Here is a 16,493-nt window from a genome sequence, read left to right as displayed (position 1 = left end):
ATTCCTGGGAACGTAAAATAAACGTACAGAACTCCACAATCCCCCACTGCCTCCACAAAAGAAATTTGTCCTTATAAAGTTAAAAGTTAGCTGGAAATTGCAAATGGAATTCAATTAGGCATTATAGAACTTCTATGCAAATTTCTATTTGTATTTAAATTTTTTATTTTTAAAAATTTAAGTTCCACATTTGGAAATTTCAGATGACTTAGTTGTTGGTGATAAAAAAAATAAGACTTCAAAAATTTAAAAAGTAATTGTTGCTTCTGGGGTCTGGGCTGTAGTTCAGTGAGTTTGAATCTAGCACCCATGTGAAAGGCGGGGTGTGACTGCATGCATATAACCCCAGTGCTGAGGAGGCAAAGACAGAAGGATCCTGGGAGTTCACTGGCCAGCCAGCCTAGGCCTGAATGGTGAGCTTCTGGTTCTGTGAGACGACCCCCCCCTACTACCCCCGACCCTCTGGGTCAAGGCATTAGGATGGTAAGCACAGGAAGAGGACAGCCTACTCAGACCTCTGCATGCACATGCGGGCATACACACCCCTCAGAGGCATGTACTGCTTAGACCAAGTGGATGTTGAATGCCGTGTTAGAAATAATCTCCCAGTTCCTCTCTTTAAATAACAGATTTCTCCAAAGCTCCTTTGTGGCGACCTTCTGAAGCTGTTACATAACTTCAATATGCTGATACTGCAGTGCAAAGACATTTGTGTCTTTCACAGTGTACTAAAACGTAGGGGTTTAAAAATAGTATGTTTACTATTTTAATGATAGTAAGCAGGACGAGACTAAAAGGTTGAAGAAATGTCTGATTTTCATTTTATATGTATTTCCATTTGTAGTTTATGGAAAATAATTTTGACTGTTAAGTTTTAATGGTATTTTAATATTACTATGTTTTTTTTCTCCTTGATGTTTAGTCATTGTGTCTCTCATAATTGTATTTACTTTCCTTATTTCAGGCTTTACCAACTGAAAACCATCATAACTCATCAAAAGTTATAAAATGATGCGCCAGGCACAGGCATAGTGGCTCTTACATCTGTAATGCCAACAGGGTCCTCAGTTCAGGGCTGGCCTGGGATAAGAGACTTTGTCTCAAAAAAGTACAGCAAAGCTTTACAGAATGAGCTAACACCTGAAATTCAGATATGCCTGCTGAAACTGAATTGTAACATGTCTTTTGACTGTGTAGTGTGGCGTGTCAGCTCAGTACTATTCTGTCTCAGAAGTAGATTTTTTAAAAACTGTGTTTCCTTAGTTATTAATCCTTTGATTGTTCACTTACAGAAATGCTTGGCATCTTGAAATTTAAACTTTTCTCTTTTTAAACTTCTATTTTTAAAATCTTTTGACAATTTGTGTTAGCATCTCTGGTTACCTCAGATGTCTCAAAAGTTTTGTCCTTTGAAGAATTAAAAGACTTGTAAAAGAGCTAATGAGTGGAAGCTGGGGTTTCCTCTACTCCTAGGAGAGCTTGTGAGTTTAACTAGGTTAAATAAACCTAGTTACTTACGGTGAATTCTCCTTGTTCACAAATGCCTTCTCTGAGAGGGGAGGGAAGGAGGAATGTTCTTAAGTTTTTATGTAGCTTTTGATATACTCAAGTTCTTTCTCTTCTCACACAATCCTTAACTTGGCACAGACTGTGAAACTTGGGTATACTCCAGTAAATCATGAGTCAACAACCAGTATTTTTTCCAAATCAGTTGGTAGTAAACAGATCTACAGGTAGGTGGGGAGAGGGACAGAATCTGGTTTAGAGAAGGTACTCAAGATAGGCTGGTAGGTTTCCTGTGGCAAGAGCCCCTACGGGCTCTAATCCAAACTGAGTGGATTTGATACTCTGCTTGACATCAACTTCACAAAGGCGGTTAATAGTTCCTTTCTCTTGAAGCATGTGCTCAAGAGCATGACCTTGGTTATGCGTGGCTAACCTGGCAGTGACTGCGATGCCTACAGTAGGCAGCCAGTGTGTAAGTGAATGAGAGACACTGTTGCACCACTTTTAATTCAGATTGGTCATTCCATCTAAATTAGCAAGAGTAGATTTCTTGTCATAAAAGTACTAGGGTTAATAACGAGGCACTCAGTAAGTCACTAGCAGTTTTATTGTTGATACATCCAAGCTCTTGTGCCATGTATCTTTTCCTGTTACAATACTTGAAATATCTTCTTTCAAAAACTTTACCTGCTTAAACATTTTCTCTTGGAGTACATGCCTGTCTATACACATAAAATTAAGGATATAAATAGAAAAATACTAGGCAGTCCTATCTTTACTCAACGTGGTATTTTCAACCATTAAGTTATGAAAACACTACAAAAGAAGCTTGATAATGATCCCATATAATGTGTAATTATGACTAGTGCACGAAATAACAGCTGTCTGTTGTCTGGTTTTAAGAAAACATGGGTCAAAATATTTGAACTTCATGTCTTCCTTGCATGGTCTGCCGAGTGATTCAAGAAGGGAGAGTGCTTTGTGTTCTTGGAGCCGTGGAGCTTACGTAGCCACTTGGAGGATGATTTTGAATCCCTCAGTTTTAATCCGTGACATCTCTTCCTGAGTTTCTAAGGACCCTGATTTTCAAGTCTCAACCAATTTTAAGTTGGGAGTCTCAAATCATTTGCTTTAAACAGCTGCTGACATATTTTCTGATCCCGGTAAGCTATAGTACTTAGGTACTAAGAATACAATTTGCATATTAGAGCCCCTTGTCCTTATTCTTTGAGTTGACAAGAGTATCGGTTATTGTTGGGATTCTAAGAAATCTCTACAGATGCCTCTGATCACATCAGAGACAATTGGTTCCAGTCCTGTGAACTCTCTGGTAAAGAAAGCGTGTGATTCTTTGGGTTTAGAGGCCATATCTTTCAGGTCATCCAGAGGAGCCCAAGCCACACCAACAGAGAAGATGGTGATACCTACAATAGAAATATTTTTAAATGAGTTAAAAATAGCTCTAGCCAACATACAAAGTCACATTTCATACATTAATGCATAGCCACAGAGAAAACTGCCTAATAAATTTTAAGTGAAATCTGCTAAGTTTTTAAGGTAGACTATAGTTGTTTTGATTATGCCAGAAATAATTGGTCAAAACCAAGAGCTTTGTCATCAGCAACTTACTATATATTAATAACTTATGAAAATACTGAGACGGCCAACCGATTCAAGACAATGCATCGAACAGAAGGAAACTCTCAAGGTGATCTATCTTGTAAAGATCCTGCAGCAGGCATACGTGTTTGGCAGTGAGGACTTCCTGCTATTGTAACTCTTAACATCATTTTGGAGTCATATCACATTAAAGCAAGACTGGTATATAAGGATCCATAAGTGGAGAGGGTTGCATTGTCTGAGGGATGGGACCTAGTGATAATTTTGTTTCCTCTACTTCAGTCTTTGAAGTTACATTGACAAGTCCAATAATCAAAAATTCTAACGCTTGGAGCTGGAAAGATGTCTCGGCCAGTAAGAATATTGTTGCTCTTGAACTAGACCTGTGTTCAATTTCCAGCACCTACATAGTTCGTAAACATCCATAACTCCAGGGGATCCAAGGCTCTCTAATGTCCTTCATGGGCACAGGTACACACATGGCGCATATACATAAACACAGGAAAAACACTCAAATCTTCTGAAAAAAGTGTACTAATTTGTTAATTTTAAATTGCTAGTCTTTAACATGCAAAAACTCGGGTTATTAAAAGCAACTCCCAAAGGGTTTTCAGTAAAGCTGGGAGGAATTTCAGTTCTTCCAAGAACTGAAGAACTCAGACTCTAAGGCTCGTAGAATATGTAAGTCCACATGGCAAGGATACTTTCTACAAAAATGCCATCTCCTAGAATTCACGGGGCCCCTTCCTTAATGCTAATACAAAGGAGAACCGTCTCACCTGCGTCATGGGCGGCTGCGGCAGGGCCTCGGACGTCGTCATAGGACTGCCCGTCTGTGACAATAACCAGGAAGTTTTTGTTGGGGCTCCCCCTTACGGGACCAAAGACATTTCTAACAGTAAAGGAAATGGCGTCACCAGTAGCTGTCCCACCACTCATGTAGCGTATGTTCGCTAGAACAGCCAGAACGTTCTCTTTGGTGTCATAGTCTGTGAAACTCATTTCTGTGCGCTGATCATAAGTGAACTGTACAGCAGCTATCTTGGCTCCAATGTCTGAGATTTCAAATGTCTTCGCTATATTGGAAACGAATTCCAGCATGAGGCGGAAATTGCTGTCTCCGACACTGCTGGAGCCGTCGATCAGGAAGGCGATGTTCACAGAGTTGTAACAGGTCTTGCTGCACATCATCTGTTCGTGAGTACAGAGCTTCTGCACCAGAGGCTTTACGTATTTTGTAGTTCCAAACCAGTTGGGCATGTGATAAGAGAAGAAGCCATTGTTCCGACACACAGCCTGATGGGGAAAGACAAAAGACATCCCAAAGATCAAAAGTCATTTAATATTTTGCAAACTGTGGCAATGGAGAATGAACCTAGCATCTTTCACTGGTATCTCCGCCCTTTTGTTACTTTTCATTTTGAGCTAGGGGGTTTTACTCAGTTGCACAGTCTGGCCCTGAACTTGTAATCCTGTTGCCTCAGCCTTATTGAGTAGCTGGGATTACAGGTTTGCTCTTCCAGGCCCATATCAAACATTTTATATTCATTAATCTAGTTAATGGACTTGTCAGGACTAGGCTTTAAGAAGCCCCAAACTCAATCCATGCTCCCCACTAACAGGAACTTATCCTCGCACCCTACCTTGTCAACAAATGCCACATCCTGAACCATCCCCAGCTCTTCAGGGATGGGCTTGGCCACGGAAACTATAAAAACATTGACACCAAATTCTCTGGCCACAATGCCTGCTTCCTCAATGTCATCAGAAGGCCAGCCATCAATAAACACCACCACCACTTTTGGTATCCCTTTTCTTACACCGGCGTCGGCCGTAAAGAATTTCTGAGCAGTGTGCTTCAAGGCTTTTCCTAAAAACAAGCAAATGAACAGCATTTGTCATGGCTCGGTTGACATTTTTATTCTGGGTAACAACTTGATGCCGTAAAGTTTAAGAATTTTAATTTGTGGAATTCAGTTAGTAAAACAATTATTAATGATCCTTCAGGCCTATTTTTGGTCTTCACAACCTACCCTGCTTCCCACTCTACCTTCCAGAAGTCTCTCATTTCCTTCCATCGGTTAACAAACAGCACATCCCTTCCTGTCATGTGTTAGCCCCTGCTAACCCGGGAGGCCAGCTAGGGAACAGGGAGTCTGCCAAAGTCTGCTGGTCTTCGATTATAAACAGGTACTAAAGCAGTAACCTATGTAATGTAAGGATTATAACCTCAGTGCTGTAGAGTTTTTATGTTTTAGAATTATGAGCACCATGTGGTGGTGGTGGTGGTGGTGCACGCCTTTAATCCTAGCACATGGGAAGCAGAGGCACGTGGATCTCTTGAGTTTGAGGGCAGCCTGGTTTAAAGAGTTCCAGGACAACCAAGAAATCCTGTCCAAAAAAAACAAAACCAAAAATCAGCTAACCCATTGGTGAATTTTCCGTCCATCTGTTGGCCGGGTGATGAGATCCAGATCCAGCCGAGGTGAAGTGCTAGGAGGGACTGGCTCCTCATTTAGGAGCTGTTCTCAGCTCTAATTTCTAATCATCTGTGTTCATTGTACTTACCTGTGTTGGAATTACCCCCTCGGAAACCTACTTCTTTTATGGCAAACAAGACATCTTTGGCTGAAGTAAAGTTTTTCAAGTAAAATTCTATTTTTGGATGTTCACTATAAAAAGGAAAAGAGAAAGTTTTTCAGGAAAGGCAAAATAGGCAGTTAGATGACCTTAAAAAAATTACAGGCAAAGAACCCAGGTTCACTTCCCAGTAGGATCTAATGCCCCTGATCTCTGTAGCCATCAGGCACATACATGAGTCAGACATATATGCAAGGAGAAAACATAACACACACACACAAAAACCCTCACATAAATGTAAAAAAAAAAAGAAAATTGAAGGCAGACCCAGGTCTTTTTTAAATCACATAGTATACAGTCAACTCTCACATTGCTTGCACTCACTGGGAATGGTCTAGAACTGTAACAAGTACAGCCACTACACTCAGAGTTTACTATAGTTTGGATGATAGCTGAGCACACACAATTTCATCTTTTTACAAGGTAGAACTATCCCAATGAGTTAAAGGAACAGGCTTAGGACACTTAAGTAATGTGGCTAACAAAACATGGCTACCTTTTAAATTCAGACTTAACTGGCTCCAAATCATTCCAAAATTTAGACTGGAACTGGAGATACAGACTGAATGTATGCAGGATGTTGAAGCAGCTGTGGCTCTGAGTTTTGGCTTTAGTGGAGTCTGCACAATTGGGCACCAAGTAGGCAGGAAACAATTGGATGTGAGAGTACATCAGCCCTCTATTAGCCTAGGCCTCTCTGGTCAAAAGGCATTTGAAATGACTATGTGTATGTTTATGGTGTGTTGCCTGCATGCTCTGTCAATGTACCATGTGCATGCCCGATGCCTACAGAGGCCAGAAGAAGGCTCTGGATCTCCTGGACCTGGAGTTTCACACATGTGAGCAGCCATGTAGGTGAACCTGGGTCCTTTGCAAGAGCAACCAGTGTTCTTAGTCACTGAGCCACATTTCCAGACCCTAAGACTTTTAAAGATGGGAAAGGGTGTAAGAATGCATTGTAAAAAGACTACAATGTTAAATTTTTCTTATAAAATAACAGTGACATTTACCAATCCTGTGAGAGTTAAAAAAATTCAGATCACTTTTAACTGTGTTTTGTTCATTAGAGACCATGTTGGGGACCGGGGAGATGGTTCAGCCCAGGACCTGGGTTCAAGCCCCAGGGCCCATGTAAAGGGAGCTGAGTGTGGTGGCCCACGTGTGATCCTCGTGTTGGGAGGTGCATCCCTGGGACCCACTGGCCAGGCAGCTCACAGTCCAGCCCCATGAGATACCCATCTTAAACAACAGCAAGAAGTGACGGCACCGAAGAAAACCCGAGGCTGTCCTCTACCGTATGCACGCACGCGCGCGCGCGCGCGCGCACACACACACAGGAAGTGAATAAAACAATAACACCTTTTTAAAGTCAGTATTTCATTAAGTATGAATTCTTAAGCTTGTAGCATAGGGAGCCATTTTAATGTCAGGTTTCGCTTTTGTTTTTTGTTTTTTTTAAGACGATCTCTGCTTCGGCTTTCTGAGCTGAGGGGCTGAAGGTGTGTACTACAGTACCTAACTCTTCAAGGTTTCTGTGTGACAAGAAAAGTACAGACTATCTGCACACCTGCTGGTTTATGTCGGCATTTCTAGTGTAATGCCCGGTCACAGAATTTCATTTCATGGCATGATTACTTTTTCAGTTTGTAGCTACTTTCAACTACTCAAATTCTGACTTAGGAGATTCATCTTATTTTTTTGCATTGTTAATGACTCAAGGGTCATTGTGCTCTATTTAAATAGTAGCTCTTTATTTTAGTGTTTCCTAAAGCAGAAACCTCTGAGTCCATAGGTTAATGCAGTTTTCACTTTGAAAAAGCACAGGGTTAAATAATCCAAAACAAGAAAATGTAAGAAAGAAAGGCATGTAGAATTGCCTCAGGGTATATTAAAATTACAGTAAAGCTATAATAATCGAAATACTTAGAAAATATAATTACTTAAGCCAGGCATGATGGCACATGCCTTTAATCCCAGCATTTGGGAGGCAGAGGCAGGCAGATCTCTGAATTCAAGGCCACTCTGATCTGCAAAACAGAAATACCAAAATCACCAAAAAGAAGACAGAGAAAAAGAATGAGCGAACAATCAGTACCTGAGTGAAAGAAACTTGTTAGATGTTCATGAAACTGATATTGCATTTAAATCAACACAATAAAGGGCTCAGTGTCTTTATTACTTTTTTATGTGTACTTGTGTTTTGCCTGAATGTATATCTGTATGAGAATGCCAGATCTCTGAAATTAGGATTACAGACAGTTGTGAGCTACCATGTGGTTGCTAGGAATTGAACCCCAGTCCTCTGTAAGAACAACCAATATCCTTAACTGCTAAGCCATCTCTCTAGCCCCTAGGGCTCAGTATCTTAAAGGAAAGGGAAATGCCTATATTATACAGAAAAGTTAAATAACTTCTAAGTAGAACCAACCATAAAAAGTAACAAATGATCTCAGGAGGCAGAGGCAGGTGGGTCTCTAAGTTCAAGGCCAGCCTTGTCTACAGAACAAGTTCCAGGACAGCCAGGACTACACAGAGAAACCCTGTGTCAAAAAAACTAACAAACAAGAACAAAACAAAGTAACAAATGGAACATTAATTAATACTAGTATTTGTGCTGGGCTACCCATACCTACTGTTCATAGTATTAGCTGGCTCAATTTTCTATAATGCAATTTAGTTATTTTTATCAGAGACTCTTGAAGTATCTGAACATCACATCCAAGAATTCAGCTGAATGAAATCATCAAAGGGATTCAAAGCTGACAGAAGGCTTCTCATCAGAGGGTGCTGTGTGATAGAGGAATGCAGTGCAAGAATGTCTACACAAATATGCAACGGAAAACTGTAAGGTAAACAGGTTACAGTGCACATTTGTTACTAGAAAATGCTTAAAACACGAGGGCTGAACACACAGGGTCCAACATTTTTACTGCCTGAACTGGAGGAAAGGGGAGCATATGTGCGGAAAGACGTCTTCTCAAACACACAAAGAAACAACTGTGTAAAAGACTTGATCTGAGAAATGTACAACTCTACCTCACCTCTCAAGCCTCCTGTAAGGAGTGCCTTACAGTGCCGAAACTCACCAGTATTATTTTTACAGGAATGAGGCTCATGTGTCAACAGTCAGTGAACGAAGAGTGTGAGGAGCTTTCTGAGAGCTTGTGAGAAAATTCCAAGGAAGCAAAACAAGAGTCTTAAAATCTCTGTTCCTCCTTAAATGAACTGTTCTTGGACCATGCTTTCATGCCCCTCCCAGGTGTAATAATACAAGTGGGTTTTACTTTAGATTATCCATCATCTTACCCCTTATTATTCATAAGGATGTTTGCGAGCAAGTGTTGTCCTTACGACTGTATACCGTCTAAATTCATGTGACTTTGCCCTTGAGACTATATTCAGCTTGAACTCAAAGTGAATTCTGTCCACATGACTTTGTTTAATCTTCATATTCTAAGTTGTCTGATATCCTAAACACAGTTGCCTACTAAAGAGAATCTCTGGTGTACTGCATGGAATTAGCACCTGTCAATAAAACGCTGATGGCCTATTAACTGAGGCAGGAAATAGGAGGTGGGAATTCTGGAAAGGGAAAGAGGAACTCTGGGACAGAGTCAGAGTTGGGAAGATTTGCCTCAGACTTTGAGGAAGATGGATGCAGGAGAGGTGACCAGCCATGTGGCACACAGAGAATAGGATCCACGGGCAAAAATAAGTTATGAGCTAGTTGGCAAACACGCCAAAGCTTATGGTCTAGGCCATATTTGTTCATAAAATAATAAAGTCTCAGAATCATTATTTCGGGAACTGGACCATGGGGGGGGGGAACCCCATGGTGATAGCCTACTGCATGAGACTTTAGTCCATCTCATTTTTTAGCTCCATTCTCCCAGGTCCACACTGCCAGCTAGAGTGGTGACAGGCATGCTTGGATCTCCAATGAAGGAACACAGAAAAGGCTAAAATAATAATAATAATAATGGCAGAGTACGGGGAGTTCACCGCTGCTTCCTCCAGAAAAGAAAACCCAAGAAGTAGAGAGGGTGTTTGTGTAAGGTTCACAGGCCTGGCTGGTTACCTCTCCTCAGAAAGCCCTCTTTCTTGCTCTCCTACAAACAGTGTACAGTTCACTAACAAGTCCTTTTTTTTGCCAGTGACACACTCAGACCTGCACAGACTACCCAAGCAGTCTTTGTTGTTGTTTGCAGTGTTAGGAATTGAGAACCTTGCATGTGCGGCCAAGTGTTTTCAGAGATTGATTGATTGATTGATTGATTGATTGATTGATTTTAAAGACTGGGTTTCACAATGCAGCCCTGGCTGGCCTCTTTGTTATGTAGACCAGGCTGACCTTGAACTCACAAAGATGAGTACCAAAGCTGACATAAGCTATCCCGTGCCTCTGCCTCCTAAGCGCTGCGATTAAAGGCGTGTGCTACCATGCCCAGCCTTGCATAGACATTCTTAAATCCTGAATTTATACTTTGGATTCGAGCTTGTCCAAACTTCAATTATTTTTAACTGAAATGAATATAACAGCCTCATAAGTTGTCATCATTCAAGACCTAATCTCTCCATTTTATTAAAGTTGGTACCTGGCTTGAACGAGGCCCACGTGTGGTCCTTCTGTTCCAATTCCCAGCATTAATGCCACTTTCCCGACAAAATTCTTCTGTAAATTAAATCGGCGCTGCCCGATATTAAAGCTTCCATCGATGAGAAATGCAATGTCTGCCTTGCAGTCTGCAGAGAGCCAAAGAAGGGCTTTAGTCAAGAGCGCCGGAGGAAACGCCATGTCCCTGAACACTCAGCTTACCTTTGTTGCCAGACTTCTTCTCTGGTGTTTTCTTTAGTCGTTTACCTGAAACAAAGGAAGCGCTGGGCAACACCAAGATGTTTACACAGCAGGACCTTCCACCTGGATGAGCCCGTGGCAAGGAATGCCATTCTTAGAAAGGCTTTTAAGTGCATTTCATGGTCTCCTGGATTGGAAGCGCAATGCTCCAAGAAACACAACAGCACTGTGGCAGGCCTGTGTATTTGTATGTGTTTACCCAAAGCTCTGCTACCTTAAGCCTACAGCTGAGGCAAGACTGGGAATGTAGAACACATGTTCTTAATTTCTCTGACTTTAAGATGGCCACTACCAGGTCAGAGAGATGGAGCAACAGGTAAGAGCCCTTACTGCTCTTGCAGAAGACCTAGATTTGGTTCCCAACACCCACATTACACAGCTCAAGAATAGCCACCACCCTCTTTTGGTTCTGCCTCTGCCTGCACACACACACACACAATGTATATAAATATATGCAAGCACACACATACACAGAAAATAAATCTGTAATAAAATAAAATGGCCACTATTTTAGAAAAAAGATCTCTGGATATTCTTTTTTGTAGCAGACATGCACTGATTTCTGTTAGTCACTTCTCAGTGCAGAAACTAAGGGGATTTCATGAAGCAAACAGCTGGAAAAAAGCCCTTGACTAGTTTCTGCATATGGTCCATCACATCAGGGAGAGAGAGAAAGGACTGAGAATGGATGAGCTAGATTTATAATAAAGAGAAGAAATGTGAGATATAAAGTAGAAAGCTCCCATTGAAAATACATCAGTAAACATGAGGTAGCTGCTTTGCTTATCTTCGATATTAGTGTTCTGAAGGAAAGGGTCTACCAGCAACATTTTTAACTCCAAATCATGTGCCAGGTCACAAAGGATCAGTCAGATGTTTCGTACCTGCAGGTGGGTGGGCTGTCGACACGGCCCGCCCTGTGGCTTCCTGGGTACTGCTTTTGCCTTCTGTTGAAATGAGAAGTTTATTGTTTTTCGCTTTCCTTCTCTGCTATCAGACCATTGTGAATCTAAAATTGTGCACAATGATTAAGGGGGTAATGGTGACTCAGGTATAAACACACTGACCGTTAGGTTTGGAGAGTCAAAATGCATTCTTGAGGTATTTGAAAGACCACCAAAAACTGAATTCTCTAGCTTGACAGTTTGTTACTTGCTAAGTAGCTAGGCATTCAGACTGCGAGCAATTAAGATTCTGGTTTCTACTGTGTGAAGTGAGAGTGTTATTCCCCCAGTCACCCAAGTTTGGTGACTCTGTCCCATAACTGACTTCTTAACTACAAGGTTTTCTGTCAGAATAAAAAAGATTGTGCTAAGAAAAGCAGAGGATCCTCTTGAGGGGGGTGGGTTTGTTTACACATGGCTCAGAACAGTGAAATTGTACCCACTGGTCACCGTGAAGGAGGAGGACCATCTGGAAAGCATCTGAGACTGGATGCCATTGGCTTCCACTGAGGAATAGTTGTCCCGACCAGGAAGGCTGTACACACGCACAGGTCCCCCCGAGGTGCCAATCACTCCCCTGCAATGCGAGAGTTACAGTAAAAACACCGTCCAATAGGATGCTCGCTGCTGCCCTTTTAAGGCTTGCTTACACAAAAACAAATAGATCTGGAGAAATAACTTTGTGTTGGCAAACTTTTAAAAGTGGTAAGAATACACTGGTATCTGTTCCCTACATCTCAGATTTAGAATTAATAAAGAGGTGCCAATTAAAGTAATGAACTGCATGTGCCCTTGGACTGTATTAGAATAAATCTTACTTGAGCTTTTACTGTAGGGTAATGCAAGGTATTCTACTATAGGGTGGCATGGTATTAGCTTACCATGGTGACATTCTGCAAGATATTTAAGAACCCTGAGTTCCATCTCCTTAGGTGAAAAACAGAGCAAAGCTGTGTCTACTTTAAAACTTGTGATTGAAGTTAAAATAATGCCTCGTGTAGTATAAAAGCCCATAATACATGACACAATGACACAGGCTTTAGAATCATAGCAATGTCATCACCAAGCAGTAATGCAGGGCTGGAGACATGGCCCAGTGTTTCAGAGGGCTTGTTGCTCTTCCAGAGCCCCAAGCTCAGCGTGAGCACTGTGAGGTGCTTCACAACCACATGGAGCTCCAAGAGACTCACACCCCATCTGTTCTCCATGGGCGCCCAAATACCCATAGCATTCACACGTGCACACACACACACACACCCCACACACGAATACACACGCACACTCATACATATTTTTTTTAAAGTAATGCAATCTGCTCACTGTCAGAAAGTTTTCCTTGTACATTTGGTGATGCAAGAATATCCAAGAGAACCTTAAAAATATATCCACCTTCTAGGGCCAAAATTGGCACTAAAAAGAAGCAAGCAGGTAGAAAAGGGCTCCATACACCTTAAACGGGAAGTGGTTATTCCTGAGCCTCTTCCCGCCCACACGCCCCTCCCACACGTTCCGGCTTACCTGTGGACGGCAGCCCCACATATGCTGGACACTGAAGCATACACTATGTTCCCAAACACAGAAAATTCCTCAAGAGAGCAGCCTCCCGGGCAGAGAACATCTGCTTTCTCTTTCCGGATATCCAGGCCTCTGGTGAAGCAGGTGATGGCAATGGGAGCTGAAGAGCAAGAGCGCCCCCCGGCTTCTTTAAGAACGGTTGCAGGGGGGTGGGGGGTGGGGTTATGTTCACTCCTAATTTCTTTATTTCTACCAAAATATTGACTTAAATGTTGACACCGTTTTAGATGCTAGCAAGCCCAAAGAGATTTCCACGTTAACCTGGGGCCCAATTCCTACAGATGCCTAATGTGACAATGTTCACAGTTCTTAGTCAATTTGGAAAATGTAACTGAAAATACATCAGAAAATAACAGTGTTAGTCTTTGACCTAGCCTTTATTCCAGGAATACAGAAATCTCAACTGTGATGAAACTGCTCACAGTTGTTTATGATGACGGTAAATCTGGACTGAGCCTTTGCGGAGTGTCTTCATGGACACAGGCCAAAGTCTTGAAGCCGAGCGTTTTGGCCTTCTTACTCGACTTAGCTGGAACCTTAAAATCTCACATTCACGTAAGATAGCTGGATCCACTGTGTTATTTAGTTGCACATTTTACAAAGGAGGGAACGAAAGCCATAGATTAATTAGCCTAAGGAGCACTCTACAACTGAGGTCTGGAGAAGGTTAGTCCTCTACTTAAATCTGATTATATCCTCTTTCACCTCTGTCCAAACGGATATGGAAAGGAGCAGTGTTTTTTGTTTGTTTGTTTGTTTTAAAGAAAGCACTCATAATATGCTTAAGTCTTACAATCAGTCGGACCAACTGAAAAATGGAGTTTTGGACCCAGTGTGGCACACACAGCAATCCAGGAAGCAGAGGCAGGAAGATTGCCTTCAGTTTGAGGCTACAGTCGGTTACAGTGATTTCCAGGCCAGCCTGAGCAACAATGACACCGCCTCAAAAATGCAAACAAGAAAGTTACTATGGAAGGTGTTAACGTGTCAAATTACAACAAACCCCAATGGTAGCCTGTCAAGTTATCGTTGATTAAATCGAGATTAAGGTTATTAAGCACGATTTTCCAAACGTGGGGAAATGTAGTTATCCAAGACTTTCCGATTCGTAAAAAAAAAAAATCTCCCTCACCCAGCAAGCTCAGCCAAGGACGCTTGTTTTTGCTGCTACCTGAACCATGGAAGAAAGCGGAAGACGCCCGGTGCAGCAATTGCAATTCCTCAGCTCGGTTAAAATCCTAACTCCCGACAGGACTCCAGCACCTTTCTCGACTGCCCCAAATTTTCCCGTTTTCAGCGACGGGGGCGGGGTGGGGACGGCGGCAACGATGACGCCGGAATTCTGGACCGAAACTGCCCAGAGCTGCTAACGCTGACTTATTGGGCAAAGGAAGAAGGAAGCAGCCAGGTGCGGTCCTTAACCGTTCCCACTTTCGAGAAAGGCCAACAGAGTCTGGAAACCAAACTGTCTCTGCCGTCGCAGAAAAGACACTACGCTCGGACTTCCAAACTCTCCCGAGGCTGGAGGGAGCGTTAGGGGCCGCCGCCGGTGCTTTTCATGCGTGTGCAAGCCCGCGGCAAGGTGGTCGGGCTAGGTGGGACCTGGCCGTGAGGCGCCCCTCAGTGGGCTGGGGCCCAGGGTCTCCCCAGCCGGACGCCGCGCACTGACCGGGGACTGGTGGCTCGGGAGGGCGGCGCACCGGCTCCGGGCGTGGGGAAGCAGGCAAGCCCGCGGGGTGCGCCGGGGATGCGCGTGTCCCCGCTCCCCGCCCCGCATCCCTCCGCGGGTCCCCCGGCCGCACGGACCGGCCCATCTCCCCCGTCCTCCGCCCGCAGCCAACTCACCGGCTCCCTCGGCGCGCGCGAGCCGCGGCGGCAGCAGCAGCAGCAGCAGCAGCCACGCTCCTGCGGGGAGAGGACAGCGGGGTGGGTGGTGCGGCCTCCGCCCGCGCGGCCGGGGCGGCGAGGGCGCGTACCCACCGAGGCGCAGAGCGGGGCTCCGGGACGCGAGCATGGCTGGGGGCTGCGTGGCGCTGCGTGGACCTGCGGAGAGCGAGGCGTGAGGGGCGGCCGGGGCTCGCTCGGGAGCGGCCCCGCGCGCCACCCCAGGCCACGCACCTGCGAGGCACCACGTGGGATCCGCCCGGCTGCACCCGAGTGCGGGAAGCGCGGCTCCGAGGCCGCTATAAAGGCGGCGGCGCGCGTGAGCGCCGTGCGGGGCCGCGGGCGGGGCCGGGAGCGCCCCCCGGCGGGGCGGCGGCGGGGCGGCTCCGCCCTCGGCCCCCGGACGCGCCCCGGGGGAGGCCGGCGCGGCGGCGCCTCTCCGCGGCGTGGGGGTCCCCCGGGGCGGCGCGAAGGTCGCGGGCGGCGGCCGGGGCTGGGTGGGAGAAGCGTCGGGGCGCGCCCACGGACGCGCGGGCCGCAGGGGGCCGCCCGGGGGTACTGAGGCCCCTCCGCGCAGCGCCAGCGCGTGCCGGGAGCAGAACTTCCCGCAGAGCGCCCTGTCCCGAGGGGGCAGCGCCGGCTTTTGGTGCGCGCTGTGGTGAACACTCGTCCCAGGCCCCGGGCTGCTTAGGGGCTGGGTGCAGCGCAGAGCGCGCCCAACGAACCCCAGACAGTAGCCACACGCTCTCTTTGCTTCCTCCCTTTCCAGATCAGGAGGATTCACCCTTGTTTGCCCTCCCAGCCTCAGATGTGGTGGTTACACAGACTTTAGATTTGGTACCACGTGCCCCTCCCCGTTCTGGTCTAGTAACTTTTCGTGATGGGCATGGAGAAAGAACCGAACACACGGGGACTGTTACTGCTGACAGCCACCCGCGAGGTCGCGAGGACCTCCAGACCTGGACAGCTTCTGCTCTGGTACTTCTGGTCTTTTCGGAGACACGGCTTTTGCTGCAGCCCACATAACCTCAATCCTCCTGCCTCAGCCTTCCACAGTGCCACGAATGCGCCACCACACCGAGCTACAACACCTGTTTTTACGGCATAGAAGTCATCCATTTAAAAAACAGGACTCAGTAACTTCTATTAAGTTGATGATCCTCAATATCCCCGGAACCGTGCCTCCCGGTGCCTGGAGGGCGGGCCCCTTCTCCACCACCCCCCTCTGTGGACGTTTATGTAACTGGGGGTCCTGCACCGGCGGGCGTGGTTCAACATCATGGTTGGCCGATGCTGGAGTGTGCGGAGCGCTCTCCCACCAGCTGACAGCCTTTGCCTGGGTAGAACGCCTTGTTGGTGTTTTCACCAGGCTGCCCGGGACTGTTGGTCTCATTTCTCTTATCACCTGTAGGTCTTCTGACGAGAAAAGGACGGATTGCTTGATTGGTGGGTTGGAAGGTTCTGGATGT

The 16,493-nt window shown here is 45.1% G+C and overlaps 1 protein-coding gene across 2 annotated transcripts; it reads right to left on the bottom strand.

The window, feature by feature from the left end:
• Positions 1-2,094: 2,094 nt before the first annotated feature.
• Positions 2,095-15,362, bottom strand: Coch (cochlin). 2 transcript variants are annotated; one of them, XM_021654181.2, is made up of 12 exons: positions 15,259-15,362; positions 15,121-15,183; positions 14,986-15,045; positions 13,084-13,240; positions 12,009-12,142; positions 11,506-11,568; positions 10,583-10,627; positions 10,362-10,509; positions 5,695-5,798; positions 4,770-4,996; positions 3,906-4,422; positions 2,095-2,930 (listed from the first exon to the last, which is right to left on the bottom strand). In XM_021654181.2, exons 2-12 carry the CDS (start codon positions 15,152-15,154, stop codon positions 2,755-2,757), a joined length of 1,665 nt encoding a protein of 554 aa, XP_021509856.1. In that variant the 5' UTR covers positions 15,155-15,183; positions 15,259-15,362; the 3' UTR covers positions 2,095-2,754. The 2 variants fall into 2 exon arrangements, with proteins under 2 accessions (XP_021509856.1, XP_060243443.1); XM_060387460.1 differs by lacking the exon at positions 11,506-11,568.
• Between the last annotated feature and the right edge of the window lie 1,131 nt (positions 15,363-16,493).

The sequence above is a fragment of the Meriones unguiculatus genome, chromosome 7 (assembly GCF_030254825.1).
Source record: "Meriones unguiculatus strain TT.TT164.6M chromosome 7, Bangor_MerUng_6.1, whole genome shotgun sequence".
NCBI lineage: Eukaryota > Metazoa > Chordata > Mammalia > Rodentia > Muridae > Meriones > Meriones unguiculatus.
This window is presented reverse-complemented; position numbering and strand designations above follow the sequence as displayed.